General features: G+C 44.9%; 1 protein-coding gene and 1 non-coding gene across 2 annotated transcripts in view; one reads left to right on the plus strand and one right to left on the minus strand.

Annotated features, from left to right (window-relative positions):
* The first annotated feature begins 233 nt into the window (after positions 1-233).
* TRNAR-CCU lies at positions 234-306 on the plus strand. The gene has a single exon. It is a non-coding gene; the product is annotated as a tRNA-Arg (tRNA).
* Positions 307-4,660: 4,354 nt separating this feature from the next.
* Positions 4,661-17,289, minus strand: part of NAALADL1 (N-acetylated alpha-linked acidic dipeptidase like 1) — a 78,015-nt gene continuing 65,386 nt past the window's right edge. The window contains exons 15-19 of the mRNA XM_030218922.1: positions 14,652-14,733; positions 9,333-9,506; positions 5,928-6,018; positions 5,673-5,765; positions 4,661-5,359 (exon numbers count right to left, since the gene is read on the minus strand). Of these exons, the coding sequence (XP_030074782.1) occupies positions 5,185-5,359; positions 5,673-5,765; positions 5,928-6,018; positions 9,333-9,506; positions 14,652-14,733 (615 nt within the window). The 3' untranslated portion in view covers positions 4,661-5,184. The remainder of the gene's footprint in view (positions 5,360-5,672; positions 5,766-5,927; positions 6,019-9,332; positions 9,507-14,651; positions 14,734-17,289) is intronic.

The raw sequence follows: 17,289 nt of genomic DNA on the forward strand, positions 1-17,289 counted from the left end.
CTCACTAGAGTAATGATGAAAAGAGAAAAGTGAAAGTCATATTTGGGCAAGTGGTAGCATGGATTCCCTCCATAGTCAAATAAAATACCTTTTCTGATTTGTTTTTTTTTTTTTTTTTTGAAGAGAAGAAAATCTGAAACCAGCTGATCATTGTGGAGTAAGAAACATCCATAGCCAGAGGATGAAGAAGTAATGGTAGCTGAGGTAACAAGGAAAGCAAGTGTGCAGTCTTTGGCTCTGTAGCTCAGTGGTAAGAGCTCTGGTTTCCTAAACCAGGGGTCATGAGTTCAACTCTCATTAGGGCCTTTATAGGCTTTTCTACACAGTAGGGGCATAGCCAGACACCCAAATTTGGGCAGGGCTGGGTCCAAGATGGGTGGGCAGAAGAACTCCACCTTGTCCCACAAGTGATTTGGTCTCTCCCTCTCTCACCTACATGACATATTGTCTCTCAAAAATCCCCCCTCCCCTGCATACCTTTTAAATATCAGATTTTCACCGGCAGCGAGCAGCAACTAATATACACTGCTCATGTTGGCCCCACAGCCTTCCCTCTGATGCAACTTCCTGTTTCCGCATAGGCGGGAATACATCAGAGGAAAGGCTGTGGGGCCGGTGCGAGCAGTATGTATCAGTCGCTGCTCACTGCAGGTGAAGATCTGCTATTTACAAGGTATGCAGGAGGGACAGTTGTTGGGAGTTTCCATCTGGTGGGGCTTGGAGATCCCTGCCAACTACATCATAGGTGTGCTGCTACTGGGTGGGCCTGGGCCCACCCTTGGCTACACCACTGCTACACAGGGATGGTGGGGCTTCAGCATCAAAGTATGGGCCAGTCTGTGAACAAATCTTTCACAAGGAAATAACTGATCAAAAGCATAAGATCATGCTATGTTTTAAAGTGTTCATTTTGACTTCTTTTGTGTTGTGGCGCGTGACTGTGGTTGTATTATTTCTTGTAGTGTCTTCAGTTATGGCCTAGAGGCAGATATTGCAGTGAGGTTAAGCAAAGATGTGGAATGCTGTCCAGCGCTGTAAACTGCTTCTGGAGGCAGCACTATTGGTATTGTTTGTAGTGTTGATTCTCCCAATCAGATGTGCTTTTTTTTTTTTTAGTATGGTTTATTGATGACAAATTGTACAATAAACAATAGTGCTAATACGACAATTCAATTTCTACCATGAACTTAATATTTTTAACAGAGTGTCAAAGCTCCAAAGATGCAGTTTTCCATCTTACTTTTTACTTTTCCCCCCCAACTCTCCCCCTTCCTTTTCAGTTCCCTCCCCCCTCCACCCCTCCACCCCCCCCCCCCCCCCCCGTTCAATTAATGATAACATCTCTAATGCCTAGTCAACTGTTAAGTACCCTGCTGCCAGCAAATAGAGTCAAGGTGTCACAAAAAGGAGACCAACACTGCAGAAATCTATCTCCCTTACGTTAGGCAAGGTCTGGGACCATCCTGCGCTCCATAGTGCTTAATGTAATCATATATGACCTCCAAAGTTGGATAGAGGGGCTGTCTGATTGCAACCATGTTTTGAGTATCGTTTTTTTCCCCATCATCACCGCATGCCTTAGAAAGTCTTTCAGGCCTGCTCTGGGTGGTCCCGGCATATTAAATACCGGTTAGCTTGGCAGAGTTTAAAAAGGGGTTGGACGGTTGGACAGTTTCCTAAAGGACAAGTCCATAGACCGCTACTAAATGGACTTGGGAAAAATCCACAATTTCAGGAATAACTTGTATAAAATGTTTGTAGGTTTGGGTAGCTTGCCAGGTGCTCTTGACCTGGATTGGCCGCTGTCGGGGACAGGATGCTGGGCTCGATGGACCTTTGGTCTTTTCCCAGTTTGGCATTACTTATGTAAACAACAGTGTGGGGGCACTCCTCCAAGGGACATTCCACATCCGAGAGACATGGGATCATACCAGGGACCAGAAAGTTAACACCGAGGGGCAGTGCCAAAATATATGCCCCAAATGAGGTCCCACCCTAGAGCACTTCGGACAATCGTCACTGGGCTGAATTGTAGCTTTAAATGCTCTATGTGGGGATATGTAAAGGTGCATAACAAATTTGTATTGCAATTCCTACACATCCACACTCCCGAAAATTGTATAGCTTCGCAGTAGACAAGTTTGCAAATGTGTATCTCGGACGTGGCACCCCAATTCTAAGGACCATCCCTGCGCCAGGGACCCATACGCCACTGCCAGCACATCTTCTCTTAGTTTAGTGTGGTAATATTTGAGGGGCACTGCCAACTGGGCCTCCAGATCATAAATCTCTACAAGCTTTTCCCATACACCTGATGTGAGAGAATTCCTTGGCAGAGACACCATGTGGAGGGGCATAATCGAAAGGGACGCCCAAGTTTTCCTGGGGACGTCCTCGCAGGACGGCTCCAGCAAGGGGCAGGGAAACCTGTATTATCGAAACAAGATGGGCGTCCACCTTTCGTTTTGATAATACGGTCGGGGACGCCCAAATCAGCAAATTTAGGTCGACCTTAGAGATGGTCGTCCGCAGGACTTGGTCGTTTCTGATTTTCAGTGATAATGGAAAACGAGGACGCCCATCTCAGAAACGACCATATCCAAGCCATTTGGTCATGGGAGGATCCAGCATTCGTAGTGCACTGGTCCCCCTGACATGCCAGAGCACCAACCGGGCACCCTAGGGGGCACTGCAGTGGACTTCACAAATTGCTCCCAGGTACATAGCTCCCTTACCTTCAGCTAGATGCACTAACTGAACTGAAAAAGCCCTTCCCTTACTGATCTCTTAGTGATTCGGAAAGGAACGGGCATGCATGAAGGAAATTGCATGCAAATGAGCTGCTCGCTGTTAGCTCATTTGTACACGATTTCCTTCCTAAGGAGGGAAAGCCAGTGCAGAGCAGCCAAGCATTATGGATGGCTACTCTGCGCATGCCAAAGACGGCTTCATACATGCAGATAAGCTGCGTGTATAATAGCCATCTACAACCTTAGAAAAACACAAGTCCAGAAAGGGGATGCTGGACTATGGAAGAATTAGGGAAGGGAAGAGGTGATACTGAACTACAGGGGGATTAGGACCATGAGCTGGCCCAGAGGAGGGCATAAAATATTCTTGGGCCAGTTCTCATCATAAGGCATTGAAGGACTGGCAGACAGTCAATTGCTAGTGTCTTCCTCTAACAGTACAAGCTCAGAACACCAGAAATGTCCCTGCACCAGCTTCTCTGTTAAAGAAGATCACATATCCAGAGCAAATGGACAGAGCCAGAATAGTCTCATTACATGTATATTTGTAAGAAATGTATATATATTATATACATGTGTGCATATGTCATGTGTACATTTTTCTACTATATATAATATTTTCAGCCTGCTCCTCCTAATCCACCACCCAAACATGTGCAGAGAGAAAACCACCAAGGACCCAGGAACTTGGTTAGGTTCAATTTGTTTTATATCAGTCACATGAAATATTTTGGTAGCCAAACAAAAATGTCCCACTGCTTAAATCACAAAAAAGAAAAGTGAGCATGGACATTAGTAAAGGTTTAGGGGTTGATATTCAAAGCGATTTAACCGGGTAGGAAAGGTTCCTGCCTGGTTAAATCATTTGTGTGGGGCTGTCCGCTGAGCAGCACTTAACCAGTTAGTGATGTTGCCTATCAATACTAACCGCTAAAGCCACAGCTGGTGATTTTGAGAGCAGTTTGGGGCAGGGGCTTAGCTACGTTGGGCCACGGGGGTATGGCCCCCCCAGATTTGGCCCTGGCCCCCCTGCCACCGATCCTTTCGACCCCTCTTCCCCCCGCCACCGCCACCACCGCCGCCGCCATCAGGTACCTGTGCTGCAGCTGATCTGGATGGATGGAAGGATTCTGTTTCTGTGTGAGTCCTGATGTCCTGCATGTTCCAGGATGGCTGGGGAGGGTTGACAGCGGCGGGAAGGGGGGATCAAAAGGGGAGGGGTGCCGGGGAAGGGTCAAAAGTGGCACGGGGGTTGGCGGCACCTGGGGGGGGAGCTAAAATGTGCCCCCTCACCTCGGGCTCTGGACCCCCATCCTGCCGAAGTCTGGCTACACCCCTGGTTTGGGGGACAGAGTTGGCACTTAGGTAGTTAAGTGCCAATAGCTTTGGTTTAACTTAGGAAGTTAATAACACACCACCAGATAAACAATAGCCGACCGCATATAACTGGATATTCAATGTCGGTGCTCAGACATGGCCCAGCATTGAATTTTCGGGCATAATGCTGATAGCTGACCCCCCCCACCCGCTGAATATTAACCCCTTAGGTCTTTTTTCACATTATAAGATGAAAATAGAGGAATTCTAACATAAAATATTTGACCCAATTTTTTTAAGTTGGTCAAAAAGTCATATCACTTTGTAACTGGCATCTGCTAGGATTTTTTAAAATAAAATTACTGCCGAGTGAAAACAGATGAGAATGTTCAGCCTGTCTCATCTTTGTTTATCACATGTTCTGATCTGTCTCCTGGTAGGCTCTCTCTATTCAGGAGATTAGCATGCAGTTAACCAGAGTATAGAACATAACTGTGAAGACTCAGGACCCTTGAACCAAATCTTCTTTAATGCAAATTCAAACAAAGGAAAATAATTTACAGTTTTGGAATGTTGAACAAGAGTCTCTGCCTTGCAGAACTGGGAGTCTGTTCCCACCAGCTCACCATGTCTCTCACTGCAGAGATAAGCTGCTGTGGCTTTCAATACTGATTGAAGAGTGGATGCTCGTAAATACTTTTAAACTGGTAAAAACCTGATCATTTACAGTAACTTGAAAGGGAAGTATGCAACAGGTATAGCAAAGTCAGCTTACAGTTCTCAGAAAACCATGCTGCAGACACACTCAACCCCAAAATGGAAAAAAGGGGGCGAACTACAGCTCACATACACAGGGACAAGAGGCCAGCCAATAGGAAAAGTCCCAGAAGGCCTAGGGAAGAGGGGCAAGTGGTCAGGAAGAGCCTATCACTACAGTTACATCACTTTGCAGTCCTATCCTACTTAAAGAGCACAAAACACATATAAACAACAAGCACCCTGCCTCCGTGATTATAGGGGCAGAACAACATCATTGATCTGGATGCCATAAGCAAAACTAGGGAAAAGGCCAAAGGACCCTTGGCCCACTGGGCTTTCTCTCACAGAATTCTGTGCTCTAGATGACGATCTCCAATGTGGCTGCAGCATTTCCAATGGCCTGGACAGCAATGGTCAAGTGTTTGCTCACATTGTCCCAGCCCAGTGAGCTATTGCTGATGGCCTTTGCATAGGCATCAGCAAGACCAGGGAAAGTGGCAATGCCAGAGCTCTTCGATGCCCAGATGACATGGCTGAGGGAGCAATGAGAGACAGTGTGAGAAAAAAACAGAAATTCTAAAAAGTGTGTGTGACAAAAGGGAATAGAAAACATAAGAAAGAAAGCGAAAATGTGTGATAACAGAGTGAGTGAGTGAGTGTGTGTAGTGGTGAGAATGAGTATGGCAGAAAGACGGAGCACATGTGTGTGACAGAAGGAGGCTGGGAGTCAGACATACAAACATAAAGACAGAAAAAGATTAAGAACTTTCTTGGACACAGACTTCCTGAGAAGTGGAAGGTATGGGGAGAGAAATCAGCACTAGGGGGCAATAGGGATGTGAGTACCTGTAGTAATACTTGTCTGGAAAGGCCCGTGGATCCAGGAAGGCTCTTTCTAACAGCATCAGCTGATCATTCAGCATCCGTACATGTAGAGGGCTATGAGGAGGCAGAGGGGACAGAGAGGGTAAATGAGTTCAGGAACGAGAGAGACACGGGGTCAGTGAAAATGAGTAAAATCAACAGATGGGGTATCCCGGTCCAGTGAAGACTTCTCCAAGAAGGCCAGGATGATGCTTGACATTCTCATAGGACACTCACCTTGGGTTGACCTCTTTCTTCAGTTGATCTATTTGCTGGTTCAGAGCCTTGGCAGCAGAATTAAATCGATCAATTGCAGTTTTCAGAGGCCCTGAGGGAAAAGATGTGCAGCATTATGGGGGTTCTACAGCGTCTCAGATCTGGTGGTAGGTGCTTGTGGGCCCATAACAGTAAGGAGCCCACTCTCCCCTAACTTCTATCTAGTTTAATCACTTTTGATAGGTACTCGGGGGGCCCAGATCACTGTCAGTCTGTCCCTGGTTTCTGGTGTTGAGCCCTGGTGGCAGACATCAGCGCACAGCCCTGCATTGCTGCGGGGTGGCTAATAGGCTCTTTAGCATGTATTTTAATGTGCTTTGCACTGATGTCTCCTGCAGGAGTAAACCTCAGCATAGAAACCCTTTTAACATGCAGCAGCTATTAACAAGCAGGTAAACTGCTCATTAACTTCATGCTGCAGCCCACAGTAGCTTTCTGCATTGACCCTTCAGTTACTTATCTGAATTTCTTCTTCCCAGGACTTTCTTGACATTGGGCGTTGGTTGGAGTTCTCTCAAGGGCATTTTTTAGGTAAGTAGGTGCTCTCTCTCTCTCTCTCTTTTCTTCTTTTACTCTATTCACTGCTTTTACCAAAAGAAATGAAGGAAAATCCTATCTCCCTACTATGTGCACCTTTTCAGTCTGTCCTTTTTCTTTTCACAATTCTATTTGTATTTTTAGCTACCCTTAAATCAAAGAATTATTGTTTTAGAACCTAGCTACCCCAACCCAGCTTATTCTCCCTTCTGGCGACAGGCATTTCAACCCATTCATATACACAAAGCACTTTCTCTTTTACCATTCAAATCAGGACTTTGAAGGGTTTTTTATAAAAATTATTAAGGAGCTTCTCACATAACATTATGGAGAATTAATTTATAGCTGATCCTTTTTTAATAGCATTTCAGAAGTTCTGAGCAGCTTCCACATTCAATACTTTAATTCTTACCTCACTAATACATAAACAGCATTGAATGGAACTGAAAGCATTCTTTCTTGAATTTCCAAGGTCACTATTAAACTTTAACTTCTATTCTTTATTCACTCAGAAATTCATCATGTACTTAAATCTCAATCTCTTTCACGTGTACTTCAAGCAGATGTCAGTCACTGCATCTTGTCAGTGTTCAGCTCAGGCTGACAGCTTAACAGTGTTAGAAGCTGTACATCATGGTCTGACAAGACATTAAATTCAATTTTTTTAATATATATAGGCTATTTTCTTTTATAGCAGGCATCCCAATGCTCAGTTCTTACAAGAGCTTTAAATTTCTGCATGGAATGTTGCTACTATTTAGGTTTCTGCCAGGATTGGCCACTGTTGGAAACAGAATACTGAGCTAGATGGACCACTGATCTGACCCAGTAAGGCTATATCTATGTGTCAGGTCTTCTCCGTACTTTATCTCTCCTATATGCAATCACCCATCTTTTTTTTAGCTCTGGTCCTGTCATTTTTTAACATTATGCTTCTTTTAAATTTCCTTATCACCGGTTCACCTCATATATTTAACTTCCTTTCTCTCAACTCCTGTTTCTAAGAGTTAATAAAACTATAAAAGTTTTCAGAAAAACTCATATTCAGAGTCTCACTTCCATCCCACACCTCTCACAACACAATTTATATAACTATTTACTCAATTTCTCTCAAAATCTACATTCAACTCACAGCACACTCATACACATCCATTCCCTGATAAATACCAACTCTAACTAATGATTTCTAACAGAAAAGAATCTTCAGGTACTTCCTGCAGCTAGGAACCATCATGAGCACATCTCATGCTAATTCATGTTGCACGCACTTGTCAATGTCTCCCAAATTCTTGGCTAGAGGTTCTTTCATGGAGCTGCGCTTACCTGATGCTCACGATAGCATTTCAGAACCCCAGCCCTTTTCAATACTTGCGAGGGTAGTGATCACATTCTTTTTTTTTTCTTTCCCAAGCAGGAGCACAGCTGCTGCTCCCTGCATAGCAGAGAATTTACTTCTAGGTTAAGCCCCATAGACACTTGAACCTTATCAGAGCACCTGATCACTTCAATAAGCTGTCCACTCCTGCTACAGGTACTCCAGAGCCTCTCTTTACCTTTTTGAGGGCCTCTGGTAGCATAGACTGCACTTCTATGTTGGTCACTGAGTAAATGCACATGCATGATTAAGCATGCATGCACTGCTGGCTCCTTAACCTGCAGCACTGATGAATGCCCTACCTTAACAACTCAGGGCCGCTTCTTCCAAAACAGCCAGGCATGACTGAGCCCTTCCTGTACCAGGAGTGCCACATCTCTTGCAACTGTGACCACTTCTAGGCATAGGAGCCAACTTTTCAAAATTATTGGGGGTGCTAAGCCCAATGGAAATGACCCCTCCCTTGACACATACAAGGAATTTTCTCAATGTTGGGGGTGCTCAAGCATCCACAGCACCCACAGAGTCGGCTCCAATGCTTCTAGGGCATTTCTCCTGCCTTTAGGTTCCTCTAGACCACCAGGGCCATCAAAGGTACGCCCGGGGAAGCCTACAGGTGTGGAAGGGGGTGAGGGCTTGGTCAGGGGCTCTTCTTGTCTCGAGGGAGAGTGGTTATTCGGAGGGGTCGAAGGCACATACCCATCCCTTATGTGGGTCCTCGCCAATATTCAGCCAGGGTCTGTTTTATGCAAGTCCCAACTGAATATTGGCTGGGATCTGGATAAGATTCAGCGGCCAGCACATGCCAGTGGATCTTGATGATGTATAGTCCCGCATCACACAGGAAGCTGAATGGCCACCAATAAGAAGAGGAGGAACCCAGGTCTGCCACCGCCTCCACCTCCTTTCCTTGCAGCCGGGCCCGCAAGGTGGGTGCTGTCTGCATAAAGAGGATTTACTTGCTGAAAAACTGTTCTTAAGCACATCATCTTCAACTCATTTTATGTGTTTTAATAATTCATTTCTCTTTACATTGAACAACAATTGGGTTATAGTCATTGAACCTTTTGAAGTATCAATCACAGCTGACCCCTGAAGTAGGAATTGCCAAAACATGGCCTGTTCGGAATCCTAATAAAGACTGCTCTTCACACTAATTTCTGAGGCCCATGTGCTTTTTGTTTTCTCTTTGTGTCTGAATATTCAATGCCAGTGCTCGGACATGGCCTGGCTTTGAATATCAGGGCCTAATTCTGCCCACTGAGGTCAGTGTTTAAAATAACGCTGACCGCCCCAGCAGAATATTGGCTGGTTAGATTGTAAGACCTCCAGTAACAGGAAAATACCTGCTCTACTGAAAAAGTCCAATTAACTTCCAATTTATTACGAATAAAGAACTGACTTCCCATGGCTATAGGGAATGGAAGCTGAATGATGCTTTTCTGGTCTCTTACCAAGAGAGATATTTTGCTGTGCCAGAATAGGTCCAAGCTCAGTCTCTGCTGAGTTGTAGAAGTGTTCAAGTGTCTCCCCATAGTCTACCAGATCCAGTGGGATTATCAGGCTGTCTGCCAATCGTAACAAGATATTTCCAGCTGTGCGAGCAACCGTCTGGTGGCTGGTGAACCCTGCAAGAGAAACCAGGGAACTGAGGATTATAAGGCCTTGACTGGCCTATAACCCTGACTTCCAGTAGCCATGTCAGCGCTAGCGAAAAGCAAACTATCTAAAAGCAGTGTCAAGGCCTCTTAAAGGGTCATTTTCTTAAGGCTTTATTATCCAAGAAGTGTAACCTCGGCACTTCAGCACACCCAGAAGTCTTTTTTCTTTTTCTGAAATGTACTTTATAGAATAAATGTAGATAGTTTACTCACAGTCAGTAGATGTTTAGAAGTTCATGCCCCAAGACAAGAGGCTTCATAGTTTTGAGAACTGCAAGGGTGGATGGAGGTAGAAATCTGAAGAAAGGAAGCTTGTTATAGAGATGGGAGGGTGATTAAATAGATGGAAGCAGTTCAGAGATGTGCTGGATTTGTGCAATATCTTATGAGAAAGAATGAACGAGGTGAAAAGATGAGTTTTCTTCAGGGGAACAGAAAGACGAGTGCTGTGGTAGCAAGATGAAGAATGTGCCTCGTGGAGATAGGGAGATCAGAAAAAGCCCCACACAAGCCTAGAGAGGGGGAGGTAAATGGACCATTAGAGACAGAACCTGCTATCAGGTAACAGAGGTGATCCCAGAGGGCAGTCCTTGATTGAAGAGAAAGGTCATACCCTAGTTGACCCAAAAGGACAGCGATAGTAAGAATAATCAGGAAATGATAGCAGGTACACAAAGGAGGCAAGCTTGGGTGAGAAAAGGAGGAGGTCTTTGCAGGAGAATAGACTACTAGTAACAAACTTTATACAAACAAGCAGGGGTGGCTGCTGTACATGTGAGACTACATTTCACACGATGCATTGTTCATATATCTTTGCAGTGAGGACTGCAGCAATAAAAATCCTTAGAAGTGAGAATAACAGTAAAGGCATTAAACACATTTAAGGGCCACACTATAAACTAGTGTAAGGCTGTTGGGGGATAGAACACTCCCTGCCTGGTATCGGTAGATACCACTGTGCTGGGCACACTTATACGGTCTGTGGCAGAGCCGGTGGTTGGGAAGCAGGGCTGGTGGTTGGGAGGCAGGGATAGTGCTGGGCAGACTTATACAGTCTGTGCCCTGAAGAGCACAGGTACAAATCAAAGTAGGGTATACGCAAAAAGTAGCACATATGAGTTATCTTGTTGGGCAGACTAGATAGACCGTGCAGGTCTTTTTCTGCCGTCATCTACTATGTTACTATGTTACTATGTTACTATGTTATTATTATTACAATTTATCTCATTAATAGCATGCAGAGTCCATTATGTGCATTTAGGCTGTCTATTGGCTATGGAGTCATCTTCTTCATCACGCAGAAGCTGAAATGAGAGACAGAACAACAATACTAGACAACACAAAAAGAGAGAGAGTCTCTGTGTCTCTGAACTTCACGGGTGATTTGCGGTTCGCAGTGCTTATGCTTCTTCATGTGGCACAAGGTGCACGATCTCAGTGATGGGTCTGAGGAAGTTTTTTGCTGTTCCTTGTTTCACAGTTCTGACTTTAACCTTTCGGACATTTCCTTCTTCACTGGGAATGGATTTGGTGACCAATGCCAGAGGTCAATCATTGCGTTGAGTCTGGTTATCCTTGAGTAAGACAAGGTCGCCTTCATGGATGTTAGCTTTACTGGTCTGCCACTTGTTGTGGGTCTGAAGGCTCAGAGTCTGGAGGTACTTTCGCTTCCAGTGGCTCCAGAAGGTGTTAGCAAGGATTTGGAGTCATCTCCATTGCTGTCTGCAGAGATCTTTCTTGTTAAAGTCTCCAGGTGGACTTGGAGGCCACACCTGTCTTTTATGTTAGGAGTGTGGCTGGAGTCAGGATCAAAGGTGACTCTGGGTCAGAGGACACTGGGATCAGAGGTCTCACATTGATGATGGCAGATGTTTCTGCCAGGAGTATGGTCTGAACCTCATAGGTGAGGTGGTTAGCCCCTGTTTATGATAGCATAGCATCAAGGATGCAGCGAGTGATTCCAATCATGCACTCTCAAACTCCTCTCATATGTGAAGCATGGGGCGGGTTAAATACCCAGGTGCAGTGCTGGTCGCTCAGGTGCTTTCAATGGTAGGACCACTGATCTTCTCAGGTTAATTTTCAGCTCCTTGCAGGTGCTCACAAAACTGGATCCAAAATCAGAGTGGATCTGCTTGGTTTGACCCTGTGTTTTCTCGTGTGCCAGGGCCCTTTTTACCGCAGCTGGTAAATTGTCCCCCCCCCCCAAAATTGCCACGTGGTAAGTTAACTCTTACCGTGTAGCCATCCAGCAGGGAGCTCTCACCACCACTCATTGAGGTGGTGGTAAAAACTCCCACAGTAACCCAGCGGTAACCAGACAGCACATGGTGATTCCCCATTACCGCTGGGTTAGCACCATGCTAGGGAAAAACATTTTCCCAGAGCTCCAAAAATGGTGTTGGGCCAGCGGTAGTTCCATTTTAGTGTGCAGTAAGCCCACGCTGGGCTTACTGCCGCTTTGTAAAATACCCCCTAATGCTGAATATTGGCACTTAACTGCGTAAGTGCCAACTCTGCTCCTGGACCGCCCACAAAATAACCACCTTTCAGTGTAGCAGTCTCTGGTGATATTCAGCAGCACTAAGTGCTAGATTCTATGTGGCGCCACAATAATTGGCACTGAAAAAAAGCACTATTCTATAAGCGATGCTTAAAGTTAGGCATGGTTTACAGAATACGCTTATGCTTGGGAATCATGCTTAACTTTAGGCACGACCATTTGCACCAATGGAAACATGGTGCAAATGTACAAGCCTACATTAGGTGTGTATCCCCGTTATTCGATAACAATGTGCATAAATGCTAGGAATGCCCCCATTCCACCCATGACCTTCTCATTTCCACGCCCCTTTTTTTGGTTCACACATAAAATTTAGGCGAGGATTCTGCACCTAAATTTACACATGTAAATTCTAATTAAATCTAATTAATGCCAATAATTGCTTGTTAAAAAGCCAATTATTGGTGCTAATTAGCTTGTAATTCAATTAAATTGTGCGCACAATTTTTGACAACTTTTATAGAATTAGGGGGTACATGTTTAAGTTCCGTTGAATATCAGCAGATAACCTTGCACAAGCAATTTAACCAGCCTGGATCCATTTCTGGACGGTTAAATTGCTTTGAATATTGATCCTGAAGTTTAATATTTAAAGTATTATTATTATTATGACATTTGTATCCCACATTATCCCGAACAAGCTCAGGTTCAATTACATTCAAGAGAAACATCAATAACATAATACAGTCTGATAATTAATTATATAACATTTTAACACATTAGGAATAATTTGTCATGAAGCTAGGCTAGAGTATTGGTTATGTTGAAACAAATAAGAGAGGCGGCAACATTAGTTTATTGTCTTTTGATAAGATATGTACTTAAAAGAAAAGCCTTTAGTATTTTACAGAATCTCAGATAATCTTTTAAGAACCTTAATTGTTTGGGTATGGAATTCTAAAGTTTGGTACGCTGACACGTGGAGCCTGCAACAAGGATTGATTTGTAAGAAAGAGATTTGCAGTTGCAGTGGAGGAGTGGTCTAGTGGTTAGGGTGGTGGACTTTGGTTCTGAGGAACTGAGTTCAATTCCCACTTCCGCCACAGGCAATTGCTTGTGACTCTGGGGAAGTCACTTAACCCTCCATTGCCCCATGTAAGCCACATTGAGCCTGCCATGAGTGGGAAAAGTGTGGGGTACAAATGTAATAAATAATGGAGAGTGAGGTATTCTCTAGATGTTTTCACTATATTATGTGAAAGTAAATCAATTGTTGCATGTATGAGGGTGATAAATCATATATGACTTTGGTAAACAGTCACGTATATTTTAAAGGTGATCCTGGCATTTATGGGAAGCCAGTGAAGTTTTAACAAGCGAGGGGAAGCCTTCTCAAAGCGAGGAGCACTGCATACAAGGTGGGCAGCGGTATTTTGTACTGTTTGTAATTTTTAAGGAGGGAGATTTTAATACCCACATATATGGCATTACAATAATTAAATTTAGATAGTACAAGAGATTGGGTGATAGTACGAAGGACGCAACCTTCTTAGCTTCCATAGTGTATGGAAGTTGCTCAAGACCACCTTTGAGACCGGAGCTTCGAATGATAAATGCTGGTCAATAGTGATGCCCAGGATTTTCATTGATTGATCTAAGGCATATGTTGTGTTGTCAATAATGATGTTTTTTTTATGAAATGGGTTGATAGGGGTTGGTAAGTATGAAGAATTTAGTCTTTTCCCGAATTTAATCTTTTCCTGATTTAATTTGAGTTTGAAACTGGATGCCCAAGATTCCATCAGATCTAACCTGGTTTTCATCTCATGTATAATTTCTAGTAATTCCCTTTTGGAGGGGGTATAAATGGTGACATCATCAGCATAGATGAAGGAATTAAATCTGTGAGCCTCCAGTAAGTAACCCAGTTGTGCCATCATGAAATGTATGATAAGTATGATGTCTATTGTGGGATAATCACAACTGTTCAGTTTATTAAAGAGTGCAATAAGTAAACATTTTTCTAAACAATTTGTCAGCATAAATCCAATCCAACAACCAGTCATATCGTATAATACAATTTTTATTTTAAGAGACTCCTTCCTCTCCCCTTCCCTACAATCAATTCCCTTTGCACCTTTTCCTCTCTCCCCTTCGAGAATTAGTCTCCCACTGAGGGTACTGGTTTTTATAGCCTCTCCCGCAAATAATGTGTTCAGGAATCTACATATGTTATTTTCTCCTTTATAAAGGTAACCCCCCTTCCCCTGCCCCCCTATAGAACTGCAAATGCTTTCACTGTCCCATAGAAGTGGTCACCAAAGTGTTGCCACTGAATGCACAGCTGACTTGGATCAAGCTTTTTCAGCTGGCAGGGCTTGGGGATCCCTGCCAGCTAAGGCATTTCTTAATTTTAATTTTGGTGGGAGGAGGGAGGGAAAAGACAAGGAAAAGCAGGGAGAGGCAGAGAAATGGGATGCCTAGTGTCCACCCATGTTAATCACCCCCCCCCCCAAAAAAAAAATTCATTTCTGGCTACACCACTGTTCTAATGCTGAGAGGGAGCTTCTGCTGTCACACTGAGCGCCCTACGTGGTGCCCTTGGTTACCTGGATCGATGAACCGGGCAGCATAATCAAAAGTGTCATAGGCTGTGTGATATGCAGGGTAGATCCGGGCCGAGGTCTTGCTCTGAGGGGGGACAAGCAGTACATTAAGAAGGGGTTAGAATACAGATAACATGGGGGAAATGGGTTTGCATCTGGTCACCTGACTGTAGGCTCATTCGAGGGCCGCTGTGCACAAAGTTAGAACCTAGTAGCCATGTGCTTTGTATGGGAGGAAGTGGTCAGAAATTTAAAAAATGCAATCTCTGTTCTTTAAGTGTACTTTGCTTCCCCCTAACCTGTCCACACTACATTATTTATTTATTTCATTTGTATCCCACATTTTGCAGGCTCAATGTGGCTTAGATAGTACCGTGAATGGCGTGTGATAAAGAGGGGCATTTTTGATATTACTTCTAAATCCAACTTTGGACAATTTGCTAAAAATGTCCAACATTCAAATGGAAAATATAGCGATTTTCTAAACAGAAAAACGTCAATCTTTTTGTTTCAAAAATGGCCATTTCCTAGACGTCATTGTGCTCAGTGCGTCTATCTTTTTGGACCATTTTCTAAAAAAAAAAAAAGTCCAAGTGAAAAATGCACAAAATCAAGCAATTGGGATGTAGGAGGAGCCAGCATTCTTAATATACTGACAGCAGAGACATCCCAGCAGAGCAGTGGGGCACCCTAAGGGGCACTGCAGAGAACTTCATTTAAAAGGTCCAAGGTACTCATCTCACTGTTATCCCCTCATATTGTATAGTGAGCCCTCCAAAATCCACCAAAAACCTACTGTACCCAAATACAATAGCCCTTAAGGCTGCAGATGTCACCTATATGTGGGTAAAGTAGGTTTTTGATGGTTCACATTTTACACTACAAGTGGAACAGTTAGAGTGCGATATGGGCCTGGTTTCCCTTCTCTACAATACACTGCACCGACCACTAGGCTATGCCAGGGACCTGCTTGCTGTTCAAATAGGACTGGCTATAACATCTGAGGCTGTCATAGAGGCTGGTATGTACTGTTTCTTTTACATCTTTGGGGGGGTGGGAGGGGGTCATGCCTTAATCCCTTCAGAGGTCATCTGGAGGGGCATAATCGAATGGTGTCGGCCATCTATATGGCCGGCCATCTTCGGGGCCGACTCCGCAAAGGGGCGGCGCCAACCCGCCAACCGTATTATCGAAAGAGATGGCCAGCCATCTTTTCTTTCGATAATAAAGCGCTGCGTACGACTGGTAGCGCTATAGAAGTGATTTATAGTAGTAGTAGGCAGTGGCGTAGCTACATGGGGCCTGAGGGGGCCTGGGCCCCCATGGATTCCAGCCTGGACCCCCCTTCTGGCAAACCCGCCCCCGCCGCTGCCTACCTTCACTTTTGCTGGCGGGGGACCCCACTCCCCGCCAGCCGACATCCTCTCCATCCTGCTCCTGCTGTTGCATGCATTGCTGACGTCCTGCACGTTGTACATGCGACGTCAGACTCAGAGAACAGAACTCTGTTCTCTGAGTCTGACATCCTGCAGGTACAACGTGCAGGACATCAGCAATGCATGCAACAAGAGCAGGAGCAGGACGGAGAGGACGTCGGCTGGCGGGGAGTGGGGTCCCCCGCCAGCAAAAGTGAAGGTAGGCGGCGGCAGGGGAGGATTCATGGCGGGAGGGGGGTCGGAAAAGATGTGGGGGGGCGGCAATGGCGGCGGGGGGGGGGCGATGCCGGGGGAGGGCTAAAATGTGCCCCCTCCCCTCGGGCTTTGGACCCCCCTCCCACAGAAGTCTGGCTATGCCCCTGGTAGTAGGGGCTAAATCTCAACATTTAGGTCAAATTTGTTTATTTTTTTTATTTGTTGCATTTGTATCCCATCTTACCCCACCTCTTTGCAGGCTCAAAGTGGCTTACAATACATCATGAGTAGTGGAAAAGTGTTAGTATCATAAACATTTTGTATTGCATGATAAAATGTTGAGATCGCCGAGTTTACAGATGGTCAGCTTCAAAAAAAGTGGAAAAAAATTGAAGTGTTTGTCAGGGATGCGCTGTGATTGGCTGAGAGAGACCCCTGTCTGTGATTGGCTGAGAGAGACCTGAAGGGGCATAATCAAAAGGGAGGGACACCCATGTAAGTGGAGCTGTGGCCAAGTGGTTAGAGCACCGGTCTTATAATCCAAAAGTGGCCAGTTCAAACTCCACTGGTACTACTGAAAAAGCCAAGCAAAAATACTTTTGATTTAGGGCGTCCCTGACAAGCACTTGGATTTTTTTTTTTGGGTGGGAGGGGATTGGTGACCACTAGGGGAGTAAGGGGAGGTCATCCCCGATTCCCTCCGGTGCTCATTTGGTCAGTTGGGGCTCCTTTTTGAAGTTTGGTCGTGAAAAAAAAGGGACCATGTAAAGCCGGTGAAATGCTCGTCGTCTGGCTTTTTTTTTTCCATTATCGGGCGAAGCCGGCCATCTCGTGAGCACGCCCCCATCCCGCCCCATCCCGCCTTCACTACCCTACCGACATGCCCCCTTGAAATTTCGCCAGCTCTGTGATGGAAAGCAGTTGAAGCCGGCCAAAATCGGCTTTCAATCATACCAATTTGGCCGGTTTCAGGAGATCGCCGGCGATGTCACGATTTGTGTCGGAAAATT

The sequence above is a fragment of the Microcaecilia unicolor genome, chromosome 11 (assembly GCF_901765095.1).
Source record: "Microcaecilia unicolor chromosome 11, aMicUni1.1, whole genome shotgun sequence".
NCBI lineage: Eukaryota > Metazoa > Chordata > Amphibia > Gymnophiona > Siphonopidae > Microcaecilia > Microcaecilia unicolor.